Source organism: Phalacrocorax carbo, chromosome 34 (assembly GCF_963921805.1).
Source record: "Phalacrocorax carbo chromosome 34, bPhaCar2.1, whole genome shotgun sequence".
Classification (NCBI taxonomy): domain Eukaryota; kingdom Metazoa; phylum Chordata; class Aves; order Suliformes; family Phalacrocoracidae; genus Phalacrocorax; species Phalacrocorax carbo.
In genome coordinates, this window is record NC_087546.1 from 554,028 (window position 1) to 573,104 (window position 19,077).

At 73.1% G+C, this 19,077-nt stretch overlaps 3 protein-coding genes across 4 annotated transcripts; 2 read left to right on the top strand and 1 right to left on the bottom strand.

Annotated features, from left to right (window-relative positions):
- Positions 1-53: 53 nt before the first annotated feature.
- Positions 54-6,421, bottom strand: ARRB2 (arrestin beta 2). The gene is made up of 15 exons (XM_064437646.1): positions 5,758-6,421; positions 5,116-5,146; positions 4,816-4,876; positions 4,391-4,435; positions 4,073-4,269; positions 3,863-3,922; positions 3,582-3,649; positions 2,741-2,876; positions 2,433-2,517; positions 2,163-2,235; positions 1,624-1,761; positions 1,122-1,205; positions 954-1,033; positions 810-864; positions 54-487 (listed from the first exon to the last, which is right to left on the bottom strand). The coding sequence occupies exons 1-15, from the start codon at positions 5,778-5,780 to the stop codon at positions 391-393; spliced, it is 1,233 nt and encodes a 410-aa protein (XP_064293716.1). The 5' UTR covers positions 5,781-6,421; the 3' UTR covers positions 54-390.
- Positions 6,422-6,561: 140 nt separating this feature from the next.
- PELP1 (proline, glutamate and leucine rich protein 1) lies at positions 6,562-16,788 on the top strand. Its single transcript, XM_064437639.1, has 17 exons — positions 6,562-6,739; positions 7,074-7,138; positions 7,921-8,026; positions 8,692-8,841; positions 9,446-9,517; positions 9,631-9,690; positions 10,062-10,212; positions 10,867-10,996; positions 11,100-11,187; positions 11,324-11,412; positions 12,141-12,257; positions 13,307-13,457; positions 13,531-13,657; positions 13,895-13,950; positions 14,257-14,490; positions 15,281-16,504; positions 16,604-16,788. The coding sequence occupies exons 1-17, from the start codon at positions 6,614-6,616 to the stop codon at positions 16,685-16,687; spliced, it is 3,030 nt and encodes a 1,009-aa protein (XP_064293709.1). The 5' UTR covers positions 6,562-6,613; the 3' UTR covers positions 16,688-16,788.
- A 107-nt stretch (positions 16,789-16,895) lies between these two features.
- SNAPC2 (small nuclear RNA activating complex polypeptide 2) lies at positions 16,896-19,058 on the top strand. 2 transcript variants are annotated; one of them, XM_064437653.1, is made up of 5 exons: positions 16,896-17,174; positions 17,705-17,824; positions 17,904-17,972; positions 18,079-18,400; positions 18,706-19,058. In XM_064437653.1, the coding sequence occupies exons 1-5, from the start codon at positions 16,965-16,967 to the stop codon at positions 18,984-18,986; spliced, it is 1,002 nt and encodes a 333-aa protein (XP_064293723.1). In that variant the 5' UTR covers positions 16,896-16,964; the 3' UTR covers positions 18,987-19,058. The 2 variants fall into 2 exon arrangements, with proteins under 2 accessions (XP_064293723.1, XP_064293724.1); XM_064437654.1 differs by lacking the exon at positions 17,705-17,824.
- The last annotated feature ends 19 nt before the right edge of the window (positions 19,059-19,077 follow it).

Genomic DNA, 19,077 nt, shown 5'->3' on the forward strand with positions numbered 1-19,077 from the left:
AGCCCCTTCTCCCCCCCTTCCCCCCCCCCCCCATCACCCACCTCACACCAAGCTTGGCTCAAAGGTTTTATTTACCCCAACGACCCCCCCCGTGTCCCCAACGCCGCTCAGAGGCAGCTGGGGGGGGCGGGGGAGGGACGGGGGGGGGGTCCCCAAAACATCTTTAAAAATTAATGTACATATAAACAGTGGGGGGAGGGGCGGGGGGAGGGGCGGGGGGAGGGGTAATGCCCAGTCGAGTCCAGTGCTTGGGGGGAGGGGTTGGGGGTCCCCTTGAAATGGCACCCCACCCCGGGGTGTGGGGAAGGGAGGGGACACCCCTTACAGCAGTCAGATATTGGGGGGCCTTGGGGAGGGCTGGGGGTCCCGGCGGGGGTCCTGGGGGGGTCCCTAGCCGAGCTGGTCCTCGTCATCCTTCTCGTCCTTCAGCCCCTTCAGGCGCAGACGGGCGAAATCCTCGAAGACGATGTCGTCGTCCTGCCCGTAGCTGGGGGGGGGACAAGGGGGGGGGGGACAAGGGGGGGGGGGACAAGGGGGGGGGGGACAAGGGGGGGGGGGACGACAAGGGGGGGGGGACGGGACACGGGGGCAGTCCCCGAATTACACCCCCCCGCAGTGAAGAGCAGCCCCCACCCACCCAGGGCTTCCCCTCCCCCAGCTCCTGTACCAAGGATCCCCAAATCCGCTCCCTGGACCCCCCAACCCCACCCTGCCCTCAGGGACCCCCCACACCCCCCCAGGGGCTCTCTGCCCGCGGGGGGGGTGTGGGTGTCTTTGCCCCTCCCCCCCCAGTTACTCCCATCACTCACTTGGTCTCAAACTCAATGAGGTTGGTGTCCACAGGGGCGTCTGTCTCGGGGAGGGCTGGGGGGGCACGGGGGGGTCGGGGTGATGCTGGGGGTCGCAGGACCCCCCCCAATCCCTGGTGCCCCCCCCCCCAGGTTAACCCTTACCTGATGGCGGCCGTGGGGGCGGGCAGGGCTCGAGGGGCTTCGGGTGCATGAGGATGAAGGGGAGCTCCACCGAGACATCCCTGTGGGGAGGAAGGGGGTCAGGGGGTGCAGGGGCGGCCTGGGGGGGTCTGGGGGGGCACAGGGGGGTGTGGGGGGTGGGGCACATACCCTCCACGGGCCACCACCAGCTTCACCTTGACGCGGTAGGAGACCAGGATCCCCAGAACCTCCCTGTTCGCCCCCTCCTTCACGCTGCGAGAGAGGGTTAGCGGGGGGGGTGGGGGCAACACAACGCAACGACAACCCCCCGACCCCCCCCCACCCCCACCCTGAACCCCCCCAGCTCTGCCCAACGCCAGTGCAGGGGCGCAGGGGGGTGTCACCCCCTGGGCCGTGCCCCCCCTCCCTGGGCCGTGCCCCCCCTCACATGGTGCTGGAGGCCAGGTTGGTGACCCCGGCCGTGCCCCCCTCCCCAGGCCGTGCCTCCCCCGGCTGTGCCCCCCCTCACATGGTGCTGGAGGCCAGGTTGGTGACCCCGGCCGTGCCCCCCTCCCCGGGCCGTGCCCCCCCCGGCTGTGCCCCCCCTCACATGGTGCTGGAGGCCAGGTTGGTGACCCCGGCCGTGCCCCCCTCCCCAGGCCGTGCCCCCCCCGGCTGTGCCCCCCCTCACATGGTGCTGGAGGCCAGGTTGGTGTCCTCGTGTTTCAGCTTGCCGTCCAGCGCCAGCCCGCGCCGGTCCCGGTTGTGCCGCAGCAGCGGGGTCAGGGTGTACACCTTGCAGAAGGTGGCGCTGGGGGGCACCTGGTCCCTGCGGGGGCACGGGGTCACCCCAGGGGCAAAGAGGTCAGGGGATCCCCCCGGGCATGGGGGCGTCCGGGGGAGACGCCAAGGACAATGGGTCAAGTGCCATCCCAGGGGCAAAGGGGTCAAGGGTCACCCCAAGGACAGGGGGGGTCACCCCAAGGACAGGGGGGGTCACCCCAAGGACGGGGGGGGTCACCCCAAGGACGGGGGGGGTCACCCCACGGGCAACGGGTCAGGCCTGGGGTCAAGCAGGGTCACTGCCAGCGCAAGGGGTTGGGGGGTCCCCCGGGGATTTTTTTGGGGGTGCCTGTAGGGTTGAGGGGTCTTGCGGGGCCCCGGGGGGGTTCAGGGGGTCCCAGGGGAGGTCCTGGGGGCTCCCAAGGGGGTCCCGTGGGGGTCACTCACTCCTGCTCGATCTGGGCCACAGGACACTTGTACTGGGCGGTGCTGAAGAGGCAGATGTCGGCGAACTGTCGCACTGTGGGGACGGGGATGGGTCACCCCCAGCCCCCCCAGGCCCCCCATCCCACCACGCTGCGCCACCCCTGTCCCCTCCAACAGCCTCCCAAACCTCCCCACGTGCCCCCATGTCACCCCCAGCCCCCCACGTTCCCTCCACCATCCCCCCTCTCCCCTCCAGCCCCCCGTGTCCCCCCCGCCCCCCCAGCCCCATACCAGCGATCTTGATCCTCTTGATGCTCTTGCTGGAGTTGTTGGTGACGTGGACGTTGACATTCAGGGGCTCCCCGTGATAGTACAGCTGGGGAGGGGAGGGGGGGCAGCCGCTCAGCACCGCTGCGACCCCCCGACCTGCCCCACAGCACCCCCAACCCCTGCCCAGAGCCCCCCTGGCCCCTGCCCCCCACCTGAGACTCCCAACCACCCCTACAGACCCCTCCGGCCCCACACCTGGGACCCCCAATGCCTCCTGCAGCCCCCTCCGGCCCCCGCCCCCCACCTGGGACCCCACCCCAGCCCCCCACCTCCTTGTCCAGCGAGGCCTCCAGGTGCAGGGAGCGCTCGGACATGAGGAAGTGCCGGGTGGTCTCGGCGCTGGGCTGGGGGCCGGGCTGCTCGGGCGCATACTGCACCTTCCGGATCACCAACCGCACCGAGTTCCTGCGGGGGGACGGGCTCCAGGCGCCTGCGACCCCCGGAGGTGGGGCGGGGAGGGGCAGCCGGGCCCCTGGGACCCCCAGAGAGGGGGCGGGGAGGGGGCAGCCGGGCCCCTGGGACCCCCAGAGAGGGGGCGGGGAGGGGGCAGCCGGGCCCCTGGGACCCCCAGAGAGGGGGCGGGGAGGGGGCAGCCGGGCCCCTGGGACCCCCAGAGAGGGGGCGGGGAGGGGGCAGCCGGGCCCCTGGGACCCCCCAGAGAGGGGGCGGGGAGGGGGCAGCCGGGCCCCTGGGACCCCCCGAGAGGGGGCGGGGAGGGGGCAGCCGGGCCCCTGGGACCCCCCGAGAGGGGGCGGGGAGGGGGCAGGGGGCAGCCGGGCCCCTGGAACCCCCAGAGAGGGGGCGGGGAGGGGGCAGCCAGGCCCCTGGGACCCCCAGAGAGGGGGCGGGGAGGGGGCAGCCGGGCCCCTGGGACCCCCAGAGAAGGGGCGGGGAGGGGGCAGGGGGCAGCCGGGTCCCTGGGACCCCCTGAGAGGGGGTGGGGAGGGGGCAGCCGGGCCCCTGGGACCCCCTGAGAGGGGGTGGGGAGGGGGCAGCCGGGCCCCTGGGACCCCCCGAGAGGGGGCGGGGAGGGGCAGGGGGCAGCCGGGCCCCTGGGACCCCCCGAGAGGGGGCGGGGAGGGGGCAGCCGGACCCCTGGGTTCCTCCCACCTCTTGTGGATTTTCTCCTCCAGGGATTTAGCGCAGAACGCCCGAATCTCGAAGTCGACGCCGCAGGCCTGGGGAGGGGGGGGACAAGGGATGGGACCCCCGTAACACCCCCCATCTTTTCACCCCTGCCCCAATCCCACCCCCACAGCCCCTTCAAAGCCCCCGTCCACGGAAAAACCCCCTTACAGCCCTGCTTTGCGCCCCACACCCTCCCAGCTCCCTGAGCCCCTCCTCTCTCGCCCAGATGACCCCTGAGCCCCCCCAACTCCCGCCAGCCCCACCTTGCCGGTGTCCTCAGGGCCCGGCTGCAGCGTCACGGAGCAGGGCAGGTTCTGGGGGATCTGGGGGGGGGCGAGAGGGGGGGTAACAAGGCGGGTGGAGTAGGGGGGAGAGGCCGCGAGGGGCTGGCTCTGCCCCCCCAGTGGTTGGGGGGGGACCCTGGGGGTGGCTTTGGGGCAGGGGACCCCCGGGCCGGCCGCGGGGCCGCTCACCGTGAAGGCGAAGGGGTGCGCGGCGGGGCCCAGCTTGCGGAGCAGGCGCTGCTGCAGGCGGGTGGGGGGCCGGCGCTCCTCGGGCAGGGGGGGCACGGCCTGGCACGTGGCGGCGAACAGGTCCTTGCGGAAGGAGAGGCCCAGCACGTCCAGGTCCTCCCGGCCGTAGCGGAAGGCGCACGTCAGCGTCACGAACACTGCGGGGTTGGGGGGCGGCCGTGGGACCCAGGCGTCGGAGGGAGACCTGGGCGTCCCCCGGGGGGGGTGTGGGGTGGGGCAAGAGCCCCCCCCGATGCCGTGTGTCCCCCTGGCCCTCACCTTTCCGGTCCTTCAGGTAGTCGGGGTCCACCAGCACCACCCCGTCTGCAAGGGGAGGGGGTGTCAGTGGGGCTGCCCCACCCCTCCTGCAGCTCCTCTGCACCCCCCCCAAATCCCCTCAAATACCTCATCAGCCCCTCTGCACCCCCCAGGTGCCCCCAAACCCTCCAGGAGCGCACCTCTAAACCCTCCAGGATCCCCCAAAACCCCCAGCAGCCCCCCCAATCCCCCCAACCCTGGACCCTCCAAACTCCCCAGCAAACCCCTAACCCCCCAGCAGCCCCCCCCCCCGACCCTTCAAGGACCCCCAAATCCTCAAGCAGCCCCACCCCCACCCCAGACGCTCCCAACGGTCTGTGCCAATCCCCCCAGGACCCTCCAAAACCCCCGGCAGCCCCCCCAGGATCCCCCAAACCCCCACTGACCCACAGGGTCCACCCGGTCCAGGTGATCCACAAAGTCCCTCTTGCCCAAGTAGACGGTGAGCTGGGGGGGGGAAGGTTCAGGGGGGTCAGGTCATGGGGATACCCCCCAAGGACGGGGTCAGCAGCCCCCTGAGATGGGCCCCCCTCCCCCAAATTGCCAGCAGGTGGGTGGTAACACCCCCCCCTCCCCACACAGGGCTGAGAACAGGTGCAGCTCATGCCACAGGTAACTGGCAGATTGGGGGTCCCCAGGCCCCCCCGGGGGGGTGCACGGGGTGACACCCCACCCCAGGTCCTCACCTTGCAGTTGGGGCTGGATTTCTTGAACACCCTACAGGACAAAAAATGGGTCAAAATGTTTTCTTTTTTTGGGGGGGTTTGGGTGTTTTGGGGGAAGAAGGCGTTTTGGGGGGCAAAGTATGAGTCTTTCCCCACATCCCCTTTTGAGGGCACCACCCACACCCACTGCACCCCTCCCCCCCAGCTCCCCCAAATGCACCCATCCCCCCAGGCACTGAACCTCCCTGGCAGGAGCCCCCCAAAGTGTGCCAGGACCCCCCAAACTCCTCAGAGCAGGGGGAGGGGGCCTGACTCCCTGCCCCCAACTAGACTAGGGGCACTGGGGGGGCACGGGGGGAGGCTCTGGGGGGCACTGGGGGGAGGCTCTGGGGGGGCACGGGGGGGGGCACTGGGCATGGCAGTTCCTGTTTTCTGCCCGCAGGAAGTCACCCCCTCCCAATTCGGGGTGCAGAGGGGCCCCCCCGCCCTGCGGTCAGTGTTTCCTCCCCCTCCTGCCTCTTCCGGCCCCCCGGCACTTCCCCTGCCCAACCCCCCCTCGCCCCCCCCGCCCCCCCCCGTGCCCGGGGGGACACACGGACGGACGGACAGACAGCCCCGGGAGCTGTCCTGTCACCCCACGCGCGGCGTGTCCGGCCCCCTCACCTGGTGCCCGCCTTCTCCCCCATGCTGGGGCCGGAGGGGTCCCGAGGGTCCCGGTGATCCCGTCCCTACGCGGCGCTGGCGGGTGCCCGGGGCGGTCCCGGGGGTCCCGGAGGGGTCCCGGTGACCCCGTCCCTACGCGGCGCTGGCGGGTGCCCGGGGCGGTCCCGGGGGTCCCGGAGGGGTCCCGGTGACCCCGTCCCTACGCGGCGCTGGCGGGTGCCCGGGGCGGTCCCGGGGGTCCCGGAGGGGTCCCGGTGACCCCGTCCCTACGCGGCGCTGGCGGGTGCCCGGGGCGGTCCCGGGGGGTCCCGGAGGGGTCCCGGTGACCCCGTCCCTACGCGGCGCTGGCGGGTGCCCGGGGCGGTCCCGGGGGTCCCGGAGGGGTCCCGGTGACCCCGTCCCTACGCGGCGCTGGCGGGTGCCCGGGGCGGTCCCGGGGGTCCCGGAGGGGTCCCGGTGACCCCGTCCCTACGCGGCGCTGGCGGGTGCCCGGGGCGGTCCCGGGGGTCCCGGAGGGGTCCCGGTGACCCCGTCCCTACGCGGCGCTGGCGGGTGCCCGGGCCCGGCGGGGCGGCACCGCGGGCCGCAGCGAGGCCATGGCCAAGCCCCGGGTCACGTGGGGGAGGGGCGGGCGGCTCAGCCAATCCGGAGGCGCGCCGGGGAGGAGGGGCGGGGACGTCACGGCGTATTCGGGGAAACGGCAATGACCCCTCCCCGAGGCCCCGCCTTCCACCTGAAACCCCGCCCCCACACCCCGAGGCCCCGCCTTACCTCCCCGAGGCCCCGCCCCTCCGCGCGCCCCGACGTCATCGGACGGCGCCCGGGCACCCGGCGGTGACGCGCGCGTGCGGCGGCGATGGCGGCGGTGGCGGCGGCGCGCGCCCCCGCCGCGCCGCTGCTGGAGGCGCTGAGCGCGCTCCCCCCCTCCCGGCGCGCGCTCCCGGGGCTGGTGCGGGGCCTGCGGGACAGCGCGGGCACGCAGGTGCGGGGCCGGGAGCGGGACCCCTCCCCCCCCCCCTCCCCTCCGAGGGCACCGGGACCCCCCCCCCCCCGAGGACCGGAACCTCCTCCCCTCTCCGCCCCCGGGAGCGGGACCCTCCCCCAGCACCGGGCGGGACCCCGCGGGCCCTGGGACTCCCCGCACCGGGAACCCTCCCCCTCTCCCTCCCGTTAAGCCCCACGTGACCCCCGGTCGCCCCCACCCCCACGTGACCTATTCACGTGACTCCGACCCCCTCCTATCCCCTCCCCCGCGTGGCCCCCGGGACCTCCCGTGACCCCTGACACCCTCGTGACCCCTGACCCCGTGACCCCAGAGCGCCCAGGCCATCGGCGGCCTCGTCGGTGTCACCAGCGCCCGCCTCGGCTCCATGAAGACCCGGTGAGTGACGGCTGCTGCAGCCAATCGGGGCGCAGGGTTTGGTTGCTGGCCTCTTCCTCATTGGCTGCTGTGCTGGGGGGGCAGGGCCAGAACCGAGATGTGAACCAATGAGAAGGTGGCCTCAGGTCACGCAGGGGGTTCGGTTACTTCACTGGCCAATGGGAACGGTCTTCTGCTGTGCCATTGTGTTGCTATTGGATGGTTGTTTTCAGGGGGGTGGGATAAACCAATCAGGAGAGGTTTTGTATTTTGTGGGCAGGGCTGCATGGGCAGTAGCCAATGAGGAGGAGGATGTGCCACATGCAGTGCCAGAACCCGGTTTCTCATTGGTTGCTTTATTATGGGTGGGTGGGAGTAGGTCAAGGGGCAGCCAATGACGAGTTACCATAGTGCCACATTCCTGTGCTGCTGTGTCCTATTGGCCTAGCAGAATAGCCAATCAGAGGGAGCGTGCCCCGCCTGTGCCACACCCTCAATATCTTGCTTCCTATTGGATCCCCAATATGGGGTGGGTGGGACTAGGTGGGATGCCAGCCAATCAACAGTCAGCTCTTGCATGAGTGGGTGGGGTCATGCAGGCAGGTAGCCAATCAGGCATTGCCTGCCACACCACACCCATGTTGTGCTCCCTCCCATTGGCTCCCCATGTGATGAGTGGGAACCGGTGCGGCAGCAGCCAATCGCGAGTGGGAGCCCCGGCGGGGCGGGGAGGGCGGGGCCGGCCATTGGCTGGCGGGGGCCGCGGGGGCGGGCCCTGCGTGCGGCAGCCAATGGCGTTGCAGGTTTGAGGGGCTGTGCCTGCTGTCGCTGCTGGTGAGCGAGAGCCCGACGGAGCCCTTCCAGCAGCACTGCCTGGGCTGGCTGCGCTGCCTGCAGCACCTCCTCCAGGTGGGGCCGGGGTCCCTGAGGGGTCCCTGGGGGGCTGGGGGGGTCCTCTAGAGGGTCCCTGGGGGTCCGGGAGGGTTCCATGGGGGGCTGGAGGGGTCTGGTGGGGTCCCTGGGGGGGCTGTGGTGGTCCTCTAGAGGGTCCCTGAGGGTCCGGGAGGGTCCCTCAGGGTTCCATGGGGGGCTGGAGGGGTCTGGGGGGTTCCCTGGGGGGCTGGAGCAGTCTGGGGGGGTCCCTGGGGGGCTGGGAGGGTCCCTCAGGGCTCCATGGGGGACTGGAGGGGTCTGGGGGGGTCCCTGGGGGTCTGGGAGGGTCCCTCAGGGTTCCATGGGGGACTGGAGGGGTCTGGGGGGTCCCTGGGGGTTCTGTGCCATGCCGGAGGGGTCTGGTGGGGTCCCTGAGGGGGCTCGCTGCGGGGCTGGAGCGGTCTGGGGGCTCCCTGGGGGGATGGGAGGGTCACTGGGGGGCTGGGAGGGTCCTTGTGGGGCTGGAGGGGGCTGGGAGGGTCCTTGTGGGGCTGGAGTGGCCTGGGGGGGTCCCCAGGGGGCTGGAGGGCAGCACGACCCGGGGCGGGCTGGGGGCAGTGGGCGACTGGGCGCGCTGCGAGGGCGCGGGGGGCCGTCCCAAGGAGGGGGTGCTGCGCTGAGCACCCCATACCCCTCCCCAGTCGCAGGACCCGGCCCCCACCATGGCGCTGGGCGTGGCGGTGCTGCACGACCTGCTGCGCTTCTCCTCCCAGCTGCCCGAGCTGGCGCGGGACATCGGCACCAACCACATCCCCGGGCTGCTCACCTCCCTGCTGGCCCTCAAGCCCGAGGTGGGGAGGGGGCTCGCGGGGGGGCTGGGGAGGGGGCTCGCGGGGGGGCTGGGGAGGGGGCTCGCGGCAGGGCTGGGGAGGGCTCATAGAGGGGCTGGGAGGGGCGGGGTGGGGTGGGGGTGGGCTCATGGAAGGGCTGAGGAGTGTCGTAGAGGGAGTGAGGGGGCGTTACAGGGGGTCTGGGAGGGCTCATGGGGTGGTCCAGGGGGTCTGAGGAGGACTTGGGGATGAGTGGGGTCCCAGGGAGACTCGTGATGGGGCTGGGGGGGGTCACAGGGGGTCCAGAGAGAATCAGGGGGTGGCTGGGGGCATCTAGGAGGGCTGGGGGTGGGCTTGGGAGGGTCCCACAGAGGATGAGGGGCGTTCCAGAGGGGCTCTTGGAGGGGTTGGGGCACAGTTAGGGGGCACAGAGAGGCGGGGGGTACTCTTTGGTGGGCTTAAAGGACAGACGGGGGGTGAAGAGGTGCCACGGAGGGCTGGGGGGCACGTGACGCGATTTAGGGAACATAGAGGGTCTGAGGGGGGCTGTGGGGACAGAAGGGGTTGGGAGGGGGGTCTCGGGGGGCTCTCGGGCTCTGTGCCAGCCCCCCTCGCCCCCCCGCAGTGCGAGGTCTCCACGCTGGAGGGCGTCAAGTCCTGCATGACCTTCTACCCCCGGGCCTGCGGCTCCATGCGGGTGAGCACCCCCCCGGGGGTTGGGGGCTGGGGGGGCTCCGGGAGGCCGGGCCGGGGTTGGGGGAGGGGGGCTCGTGCTCTGTCGCGTCCCCCCGTCACCCCTCGCCTCCGCAGGGAAAGCTGGCGGCGTATTTCCTCTCCCGCATCGACTCCGAGTCCCCGCAGCTGCAGCAGGTACACGGGGCAGCCGGGGGGGGGGGACCCCGAAGCCGTTGGGGTGGGGCTGGAGGTGGGGCTGTCCTGTGGGGCTGAGGGAGCCCTGTGGGGGCCGGGGTATGTCCTGGGGGCTGTGGGGGGCAGTGGGGACCCCTGGGGGAGGGCTGGGGTGGTTCTTGGGGGGCGCAGGGGTCCGGGGCAGCCCTGGGGGGGCCAGGGCTGTCAGTGGGGGAATGGGCACCTGGGCGAGCTCATGGGCACAAAAACAGTCCCTGGAGGGACCTTGGGGGGCTGGGGCAGCTCTCGGGGGGTCATGGGGGGCTCCTGGGGGCTCGTGGCAGCGCCGTGGGGAGGGCGGCGGGGGTCCTGACGCGTGCCTCCCCCCCCAGCTGGCCTGCGAGTGCTACGCGCTGCTGCCGGCCCTGGGCCGGGGCTTCTCGCAGGGGCTGCGGCACACGGAGTGCTGGAACCAGGAGGTGCAGGGGCTGCTGGCCACCCTGCACGGGCTGCTCGGGGCCCTCTTCGAGGGCAGCGAGACCGGTGGGCGGGCGCTGCGGCACGGAGGGACCCCCGGGAGGGGCTTGGGGGGCTCGGGGGGGGGGCGCAGAGAGACTCTGAGGGGTGGCTTGGGGGGCTCTGGGGGCACAGAGGGACCCTGAGGGGTGTTTGGGGGATGAACGGATCCTGAAAGGTGGTTTTGGGGGGCTCTGGGGGGATGGAGAGACCCCTGGGTGGTTTTGGGGGGCTCTGGGGGGATGGGGAGACTCTGAAGCATGGTTTTGGGGGGCTCTGGGGGGATGGGGAGACCCCTGGGTGGTTTTGGGGGGCTCTGGGGGGATGGGGAGACTCTCAGGCGTGGTTTTGGGAGATTCTGTGAGCACAAAGACATTCAGAAACTGCTTTGGGGATGCTGAGAGGGTAGAGAAACCCTGAGCAGTAGTTTGGGGGGCTGTGAGGACCCCGAGAAGTGTTTTGGGGAGACAGTGGCAGCACAGGGACACACTCAGGTGGTTCTGGGGGGCTCTGGAGGGATGGCGAGACTCCGAGGGGTGTTTGGGGGGACGTAGCACAAATAGAGGCTCTGTTAGATGGTGTGGGGTTGGAGGGACTCTGAGGGATGTTTGGGGGTCTCTGGAGGCTGCCGGATCCCGGGGGGCTCCTGGGGCTGCCTCGGCGCTGACGCTGCCCCCCCAGACCCGCTGCCCTACGAGGGGCCGGGGGTGGAGATGCTGCTGCCGGCCCCCCAGGACGGGGACACCGGCTTCGTGCTCACCCTGCACAACCGCTTCTCGGGGCTGGCCCGGGTGCTCCAGCTCCTGCTCAGGTATCGCCCCCCCCGACTCTCCCAGGACTGCCCCCCCCCCTTCCCAGCCCCCCAGCCGTGCCCCCTGGACCCCCGGCCCCCCCTGACCCCCCTTCCCTGGCAGCAAGGATTTCGTGGCGCCCGTCACCGTCCCCGTCCAGGACATTTTGGACCTCATCTGCCGTGCCCTGAACATCACCAGCAAGAACATTGTGAGTGTGGCGGGGGACGGTCCCCGAGCCCCCCGGGGCAGCTGAGCCCCCGGCTGCGTCCTTGCTGCTTATGGGGGGGGGGCATCTGGGGTGCAGAGGGGACGCCCCGGATCCCAACCGTGCCCTGTCGCCCCAGAACTGGTTTGGGGACGGTCCCCTGAAGATGCTGCTGCTGCCCTCGGTGCACCTGGACATGCTGGACGTGCTCTCCTCCCTCATCCTGGCGTGAGTCCGGGGGGGTTGGGGGTGACTGGGGACACTGGGGTTGTGCTGGGAGGGAACTGCAGTGCGCGGGGGGCAAGGGGGGGCTTTTGGGGGGGTACTCGGGGCTGTGCGGGGAGGCAGCTGGGGGGAACCGGGAGGGTTCGGACAGCTTTTGCGGGTATTGGAGGTGCCGGAGCTGTGCTGGGGGGGACTGGCAACAGTGGAGCTGTGCTAGCAGGGAACTGGGGTGAACTGGGAGGGAACTGGGGGTGCTTGGGGGACTCTGAGCGCGGTGGAGGCATGCTGGGAGAGGAGTAGGGAGGGAAGGGCTGCCATGGGGGCATGTGGGGGGCCGCGGGGTGTCCCTGGGGGTCTGTGGGTGCCCCTGGGAGGCTGTGGGGTGCCCTGCGGGGTCAAGAGTTGTCCTGGGGTCTGTGGATGCCCTGGGGTTCCCTTGGGGGGTCTGTGGGTTCCCTGGGGTGCCCCTGGGGTCTGTGGGTGCCCCTGGGGTCTGTGGGGTGCCCTGGGGGGGGGTTGTGGGTGCCCCTGGGGGTCTGTGGGTGCCATGGGGTGCCCCTGGAGGGCTGTGGGGTGCCCTGAGGGGCCAGAGGGCGCCCCTGGGGGTCTGTGGGTGCCCTGGGGCACCCCTGGGGGGCTGTGGGGTGCCCTGGGGGGGGGTCACAGCATCCCCCCTGGGGGTCTGTGGGTGCCCCTGGGGGGCCATGCGCAGGCCTGACGCTCCCCCGCAGGTGTGGGGCGCGCCTGGTGCGCTGGGGCAGCGTCCTGGGCCGCCTCTTCCCGCAGGTGCTGAGCGCCTGGAGCGGCGCCCGCGAGGCCGCGCTGCCGGGGCAGGAGAAGCCCTTCAGGTACCGGGGGGCTCCCCCGCAGCGGGGCCGGGCCTGGGGCGCGGGGGCGCCCCCGTGGCTCCCTGCTGATCCCGGGCGGGGGCTGGGGGTCCCTGGGTCCGTCTCTGCTGTGCCAGAGCAGTGGGGGCCACGGGGGGGTGGTTGGGGGTCCTGCGGGCAGTTGGGCACAAAGCGGGGTGTGGGGGTCCCTGGGGCAGCCGGGGGCACAAGGTGGGGTGAGGGGGTCCCTGGGGCAGCTGGGGGGCACAAGGTGGGGTGAGGGGGTCCCTGGGGCAGCCGGGGGCACAGGGCGGGGTGTAGGGGTCCCTGGGGCAGCCGGGGGGCACAGGGCGGGGTGAGGGGGTCCCTGGGGCAGTCGGGGGCACAAGGCGGGGTGTGGGGGTCCCTGGGGCAGCCGGGTGGCACAAGGCGGGGTGTGGGGGTCCCTGGGGCAGTCGGGGGCACAAGGCAGGGTGTGGGGGTCCCTGGGGCAGCCGGGGGGCACAGGGCGGGGTGAGGGGGTCCCTGGGGCAGCCGGTGGGCACAAGGGAGGGTGTGGGGGTCCCTGGGGCAGCCGGGGGGCACAGGGCGGGGTGAGGGGGTCCCTGGGGCAGTCGGGGGCACAAGGCAGGGTGTGGGGGTCCCTGGGGCAGCCGGGGGGCACAGGGCGGGGTGTGGGGGTCCCTGGGGTAGCCGGGGGGCACAAGGTGGGGTGAGGGGGTCCCTGGGGCAGCCGGGGGCACAGGGCGGGGTGTACGGGTCCCTGGGGCAGCCGGGGGGCACAGGGCGGGGTGTGGGGGTCCCTGGGGCAGCCGGGGGCACAAGGCAGGGTGTGGGGGTCCCTGGGGCAGCCAGGGGGCACAGGGCGGGGTGAGGGGGTCCCTGGGGCAGCCAGGGGGCACAAGGCGGGGTGTGGGGGTCCCTGGGGCAGCCGGGGGCACAAGGTGGGGTGAGGGGGTCCCTGGGGCAGCCGGGGGGCACAGGGTGGGGTTTGGGGGTCCCTGGGGCAGCCGGGGGGCACAGGGCGGGGCGAGGGGGTCCCCGCGCCCCCCTGACGGCCGCGCCCCCAGCGCGGTGCGCACCCGCCTGTACCAGGTGCTGGAGCTGTGGGTGGAGGTGGCGGGCGCCGCCTCGGGGGTCCTGCAGGGCCCCGGGGCCCCCGGCGAGGTGCTGCTGGCCCACCTCCTCAGCGACATCACCCCCCCCGCCGAGGGCATCAAGGTGAGCCCGCCCCGGACCCCCGCCCCCGCCCCCGCAGACACCCGGTACCCCCTCTTCTTTCTCCTCCCCGCAGCTGAAGGCAGACCCCAAACCCAGCGCCCCGAAACGGCCCAAACTGGGGGACGGGGGGGACGCCCCCGCCCTGCACCGCAAGCTGGAGCCGGCGGCCAACAGCGATGTCTGCCGGGCTGCCCTGCGAGGTACTGGGGGGCCGGGCCCCCCTGGGGGCGTGGGGGCTGCACCCCTCCCTTGGGGCCAAGGTGGGGCCGTGCTTGCCCCATGGAGACCCCCTATAGCTGGTGGGGGGGTCGGGGGAAAGGGGAGCCCCCCAATCGCCCTGTTGTGGCTGCCCAAGACCCCCAGTCGATGTTGTGGGGTGGGGGAAAGGGGGACACCCCCCCTCGATCGCCCTGTCGCTGACCCCCGTGTCCCCCCAGCGCTGCGTCGCGCCATCCTGACGGGGGGGCCACTGATCAAGGAGGAGACACACCGGGTAAGGGGGCGAGGGGGGGCTCCGCAGGGCTGGGGGCGCGGGCTGGGGTTCTGGGGGGCAGCTGGGGTGGTCCTTGGGGTCCTCAAGGGCGGGTGGGGGGAGCTGCTGGGAGGAGGGGGGGTCTTGATGGGAACGGGGTGATAGGGTTTGGGGGGGAGGTAGCGGGTGTCTGTGGGGGGGCAGGCGATGGGGGTCTCCATTGGGCCGGGGTGATGGTGGGGGGATGGGGCACGTGCACTGCGGGTCCCCGGGGGGCTGGGGGGGGCCGTGTCCCCTCCCCTCACCCCCCCCCGCCCTCCCCACCAGCGTCTGCAGGAGCTGGTGGTGCCGCTCCTGCTGCGGCTGCCGCAGAGCGAGGCCCCCCCCGGGCCCCCCACCGCCGCCGGCCCCCCCGGCACCCCCTACGCCAGCCCCCCGTGCCGGGCCGCCCTCTACCAGCTGCTGCTGGCCCTGGTGCTGGCCCCCGCCCCCGCCGGGGCCCCCCCCCTGCACTGCGCCCTGCGCGCCTTCGGCCAGGGCCAGCGCGACCCGGCCCTCCAGGTGAGCGGGACGCGGACCCCCAGTGCCCCCCGCCCCAGGGCTGGGACCCCCAGGGCTCCCCGATCCTCCCCAGTGCCCCCCGCCCCAGGGCTGGGACCCCCAGGGCTCCCCGATCCTCCCCAGTGCCCCCCACCCCAGGGCTGGGACCCCCAGGGCCCCCCGATCCTCCCCAGAGCCCCCCACCCCAGGGCTGGGACCCCCAGGGCTCCCCAATCCTCCCCAGTGCCCCCCACCCCAGAGCGTCCCTGTGCCCCGGGGACCCCCTAGCCCTCCTGCCTCCCCCCACCCCTGATCCCTCTGGAGTCTCTCCTTGTGCCACTCGGGTCCCCCCATTTCACAGCTGGGACCCCCAGCCCCCCCCGGCCCTTGGCTGAGACCCACCAGGGTCACATGCCCCGCCCCGAGGACCACCTTCACCCCCTGGGTCCCCCCAGTCTCACAGCTGGGACCCCCAGGGCCCCCCTCCAGCCCTCAGCTAAGGTTCACAAGGGTTGCGACGCCCCTGAGGACCTTCTCATCCCCCCTGGGACCCCCTTATCCCCTCGGGACCCCCCATTTCACAGCCGGGCACCCCCAGGCACACCTAAACCCCCCTGTCCTACAGCCGGGACCCTCAAGAGACCCCCTGACCCCACAGCCTGACCCCATGGGGCCCCGCCCCCGTCAGGGCACCGGGACCACCAGGGCCCTCCATCCCCCCAGGGACCCCCCCATCTCCCAGCAGGGACCACCCCAGGGCCCCCCACACCCAGTCACAGCCCCAGTAACCCCCTGACACCCCCCCCCCCAGGTCTCCTCCGTCTGCACCGAAGCCCTGGTGGTGGCGAACGCCCTGGCCCGGCCTTGGGTGCCCCCCCTGCACCCCCCCGCCATCCCGGGGGCCCCCCCGGAGCCCCCCGCCCCCCCGTTCCGCCCCCTGCCGCCCCCTGCCTTCCCAGGGGCCCCCCGGGCCGCCCCCGCCAACCCGCTGGGGCCCCCTCGGCTGCCGCCACTGGCGGAGGAGCCCCCCGGGGACGCCCCCGCCGGGCAGCCCCCCGCCGCCCCCGGGGGCGAGGAGGAGGGGGGCCCGGCGGGGGGGCGCCCCCGGCGCCCCGTCTTCGTGCACTACGACAAGGAGGAGCCCTCGGACGTGGAGATCTCCCTGGAGAGCGACTCGGACGACAGCGTCGTCATCGTCCCCAAGCGGGGTGCTCCCCCCTCGCCCCCCGCCCCCAAGAGCGGGGGGCCCCCCCCGCCGCCCCCCTCGCCCCCGCCGGCGCCCCCTGAGCCCCCCGAGGAGCCGGGGCCCCCCCCGCCGCCCCCGCCGCCTCCCCCGCCGCTGCCCCCCGTCCTCCCCCCGGCTGCCCCCCCAGAGCCACCAGGGGTTCCTGGGGAGCCCGACCCCGCCGTGATCAACATCAACAGCAGCGAGGAGGAGGAAGAGGAGGAGGAGGAGGAGGAGGAGGAGGAAGAGGAGTTCGGTGAGGAAGAGTTCTTTGAGGAGGAGGAAGAGGAGGAGGAGGAGGAGGAGGAGGAAGAGTTTGATGAGGAGGAAGAACTGGGCGAGGAGTATGAGGAGGATGAGGAGGAGTATGAGGAGGATGAAGGCCTCTCTGAGGAGGAGGAGGAAGAGGAGGAAGAGGAGGAAGGGGGTGCCGAGGAGGGGCAGCCCCTCCCGGTGCCTGAGGAGCCCCCCCCGCCCCCGGGGGACACCGGTGCCCTGGTGATGGAGGTGGACGAAGGCCACCCGCCTGCCCCGGCCGAGGAGGAGGAGGAGGAGGAGGAGGAAGAAGAGGAAGAAGAGGAGGAAGAGGGGACCAAAGCCGCCCAGGAGGGGGTGGAGGAAGAGGGGGAACCCCCCCCCAGCATCCCCGAGCCCCCACCCCCCCTCCTGGAGCCTCCTGAGGTGCCTCCCCCCGCCCTGGATGTGGCCCATTCCCCCCTGCCCCCTGAGCCCCCCGGGGGGGGCAGCAGCCCCCTGCCTGCGCCCCCCCAGCTGGAGGAGGAGCCCTTGCCCCCCGCGGACAAGGAGGAGGTACAGGGGACTGGGGGGGTGGGGGGGGCTGGGATGGGGGGGCAATGGGAGGGGCAGGGGCCCCCCTGCTCCCCCCCCCAACACCTGCCTCCCCCCCAGGAGCTGGACGAGACGGCCACGATGCTGGCGGATTTCATCGACTGCCCCCCTGATGACGACAAGGCCCCCGAAACTGCCCCTTGACCCCCCAGGCGCCCTCCGGGGCAGCCCCCCACCCCCCCCACCCCCCCCGAAACCCGCCCCCAGCGGCGAGACGTGGATTAAACCCGCCTCCCCCCACCCCCGGCCCCGCGTCTGTGTTACCGGGGTGGGGGGGCGTGTGGGGTGGCTCGGACTACATCTCCCGGCGTGCCCCGCGGCTCCGGGCGCGCCCCGAGTGACGCCATCAGGGGGCGCTGCGCAGTCGCGCTCCGAGTGACGCCATCGGCGCGCCGGTGGCGGCGCCGGCACCGGGGCCGCCATGAAGCCGCCGCTGCGGCCCCGCCTGGCCCCGGCCCGGTACGTGACGGGCCCGGGGGCGGCGGCGGAGCCCGAGCGGTCGCGGGCGACCTGGTCGGTGCGGGAGAAGCGGTCGCTGCTCGCGGGACTGCGGGCTCAGGCGGCGCTCGGCCTCCCCGACCCGCAGCCGCGGGCCCTGCGGGAGCGGCTGCCCCGGCGGAGCGAGGCCGAGGTGGGGGCGGCGGGGACCCTCGGCTGCTTGTGGGGAGAAGGAGGGGGTTCCTCGGGGGGGCCCTTGTCACTGGGGTCCCTGAGAGGGGGGTGGCATGGGGAGGGTCCCAGGCGTTGGGGTCCCCGGGGGCGTTATGTGGCCATCCCCGTTCTCTGGGGTCCCTGGGGGGGCTGACATGGTGGTCCCCAGTCGTTGGGTTCCCCGGGGGGGGCTGATGTGGAGGTCCCCGGACGCCTGGGTCCCTGGGAGGGGGGTGACATGGGGGTCCCCAGTCTTTGGGTTCTCCGGGGGGAGTAGAGGCCGCATAAGAGGGTCCGGGATCCCCCGTCTCCGTCCCCAGCCCCCGGGTGTCCCCGCATGTCCCACCAGCTACAGACACGCCCCACCCCCGGCTGCGCCTCCCACCATAGAAGTGCCGACCCTGACCCCCCACCCCCACCCCGGCTGGGCCCACCCCGTGGGAGCTCGGACCCTGACGCCCCCCGGGCTGGGCCACCCCCGTGGGAGCGCGGACCCTGACCCCCCCGCAGATCCTGTCGTTCCTGTGCCGGCTGCGGGGCCGAGCGGCGCGGGAGGCCGTGCGCACCCAGTACCGGCACTGCCTGGAGCAGCAGCGCCACCGCCGTGCCCACATCCCGGCCCCCATCGAGGTGCGGGGGCTGGGGAGGGAGTGGGAGTCGCGGGTGGGGGGTGGTCGGGGCCCTGTGTCACCCCCCTTTTGCCTTCCAGGTGTGGCTGGAGCTGGCCGAGATGCTGGCGGAGGGGCTAGAGGAGGCGACGGCGGCCGCCTTCTCCCAGGTGAGGGGGTTTGGTGGGGGTTTCCCAGGGTGGGGCAGAGAAGACAGTGTCCCCCCCCAGGCATCTCTCGGGCTGTGTCACCCCGTCCCCGTGTTGTTCCCTCCAGGTCCTCACCGTTGCGGCCACTGAACCACTGACCCTCCTCCACTCTGTTCCCCCACGTCCCACCAGTCCCACGGCCCCGCTGGAGCGGGGGGGATCAGCACCGGTGGTCCCCGCGGCCCCGCTGGAGCGGGGGGGATCTGCACCGGGGGTCTCCGCAGCCCCGCTGGATCGGGGAGGGTCGGCACCGGCGGTCCCTGCAACACCCCCGTCGCCCCCCGGCCAGCCCCATGCCCCCACGGGTTTCACCGTCGACTTCCAGAGGGTTTACGAGTACCTGGCGCGGCTCTGCCGGGGCGGGAAGGGCCCCGCGCTCCCCCCCGGGGGTGAGTGGGGGTCCCCGGTGCTAGGGAGAGGGTGGGGGGGGGGGATTCGGGGCTCCCCTGTGGGTGTGGGGAGGTCTGAGGTCTCCCTGCTCTTTTCAGTGTCATGGGTGGTCTGGGGAAGGGGATGGGGGAGTGAAAGTGGGGTGTGGGGTGGGTCTGTCCCTTGTGGGCAGGGTGCCAGTCCCAAACTGGGGGGCCCCAGCTGGGGAAAGCATTGCTGCTGCCCCCGCCCTGTGGGGCTGGGATGCCCCCAGGGGGGTGTGGGGTGGGTGGGGGGTCCTGAGGCCGTGTTCCCCCCTCCCCAGAATCGGCGGTGGTGCTGGCGCTGCTGGGCTCCCTCCCCCAGGAGCTGGGGGTCCTCGATCGCGCTGCCCTCCAAGGCCACCTGCGGAGTGCCTACGGTGCCCTGACGGCTCCCCGCCCCCCCGAGGGGCCCCCCACCCCCCCACCCCCCTCCGAGGGGGCCCCCAGTGCCCCCCTGGCTCCCAGCCCCCCTGCGTCCCCCTGGCGGGGGGTCGGCCTGTGCCCCCTCAACCTCTTCCTGGTCCCACTGCGGCTCCTGGCCCGAGCGGAGCCCTCGGGGTGAGCTGGGGTGCCCCCCGCCCCCGTGTGGGGCTGCGGGGTTGGGTTGGGTAATAAACACTGCGTTTGCCCGAAATCGGAGTGTTTGAAGTCAT

Bases quoted from the DNA above. Each gene is read 5' to 3' on its own strand.
- ARRB2 (XM_064437646.1), bottom strand. From the start codon at position 5,780: ATGGGGGAGAAGGCGGGCACCAG. The intron at 4,270-4,390 runs GTGAGGGCCAGG...CCAACCCCGCAG, and splicing joins CTACCTGAAGGACCGGAAAG to TGTTCGTGACGCTGACGTGC. The intron at 2,236-2,432 runs GTATGGGGCTGG...CCGTCCCCACAG, and splicing joins CAAGAGGATCAAGATCGCTG to TGCGACAGTTCGCCGACATC.
- PELP1 (XM_064437639.1), top strand. From the start codon at position 6,614: ATGGCGGCGGTGGCGGCGGCGCGCGCCCCCGCCGCGCCGCTGCTGGAG. The intron at 9,518-9,630 runs GTGAGCACCCCC...TCGCCTCCGCAG, and splicing joins GGGCCTGCGGCTCCATGCGG to GGAAAGCTGGCGGCGTATTT. The intron at 16,505-16,603 runs GTACAGGGGACT...CCTCCCCCCCAG, and splicing joins CCCCCGCGGACAAGGAGGAG to GAGCTGGACGAGACGGCCAC.
- SNAPC2 (XM_064437653.1), top strand. From the start codon at position 16,965: ATGAAGCCGCCGCTGCGGCCCCGCCTGGCCCCGGCCCGGTACGTGACG. The intron at 17,825-17,903 runs GTGCGGGGGCTG...TTTGCCTTCCAG, and splicing joins ACATCCCGGCCCCCATCGAG to GTGTGGCTGGAGCTGGCCGA. The intron at 18,401-18,705 runs GTGAGTGGGGGT...CCCCCTCCCCAG, and splicing joins CCCCGCGCTCCCCCCCGGGG to AATCGGCGGTGGTGCTGGCG.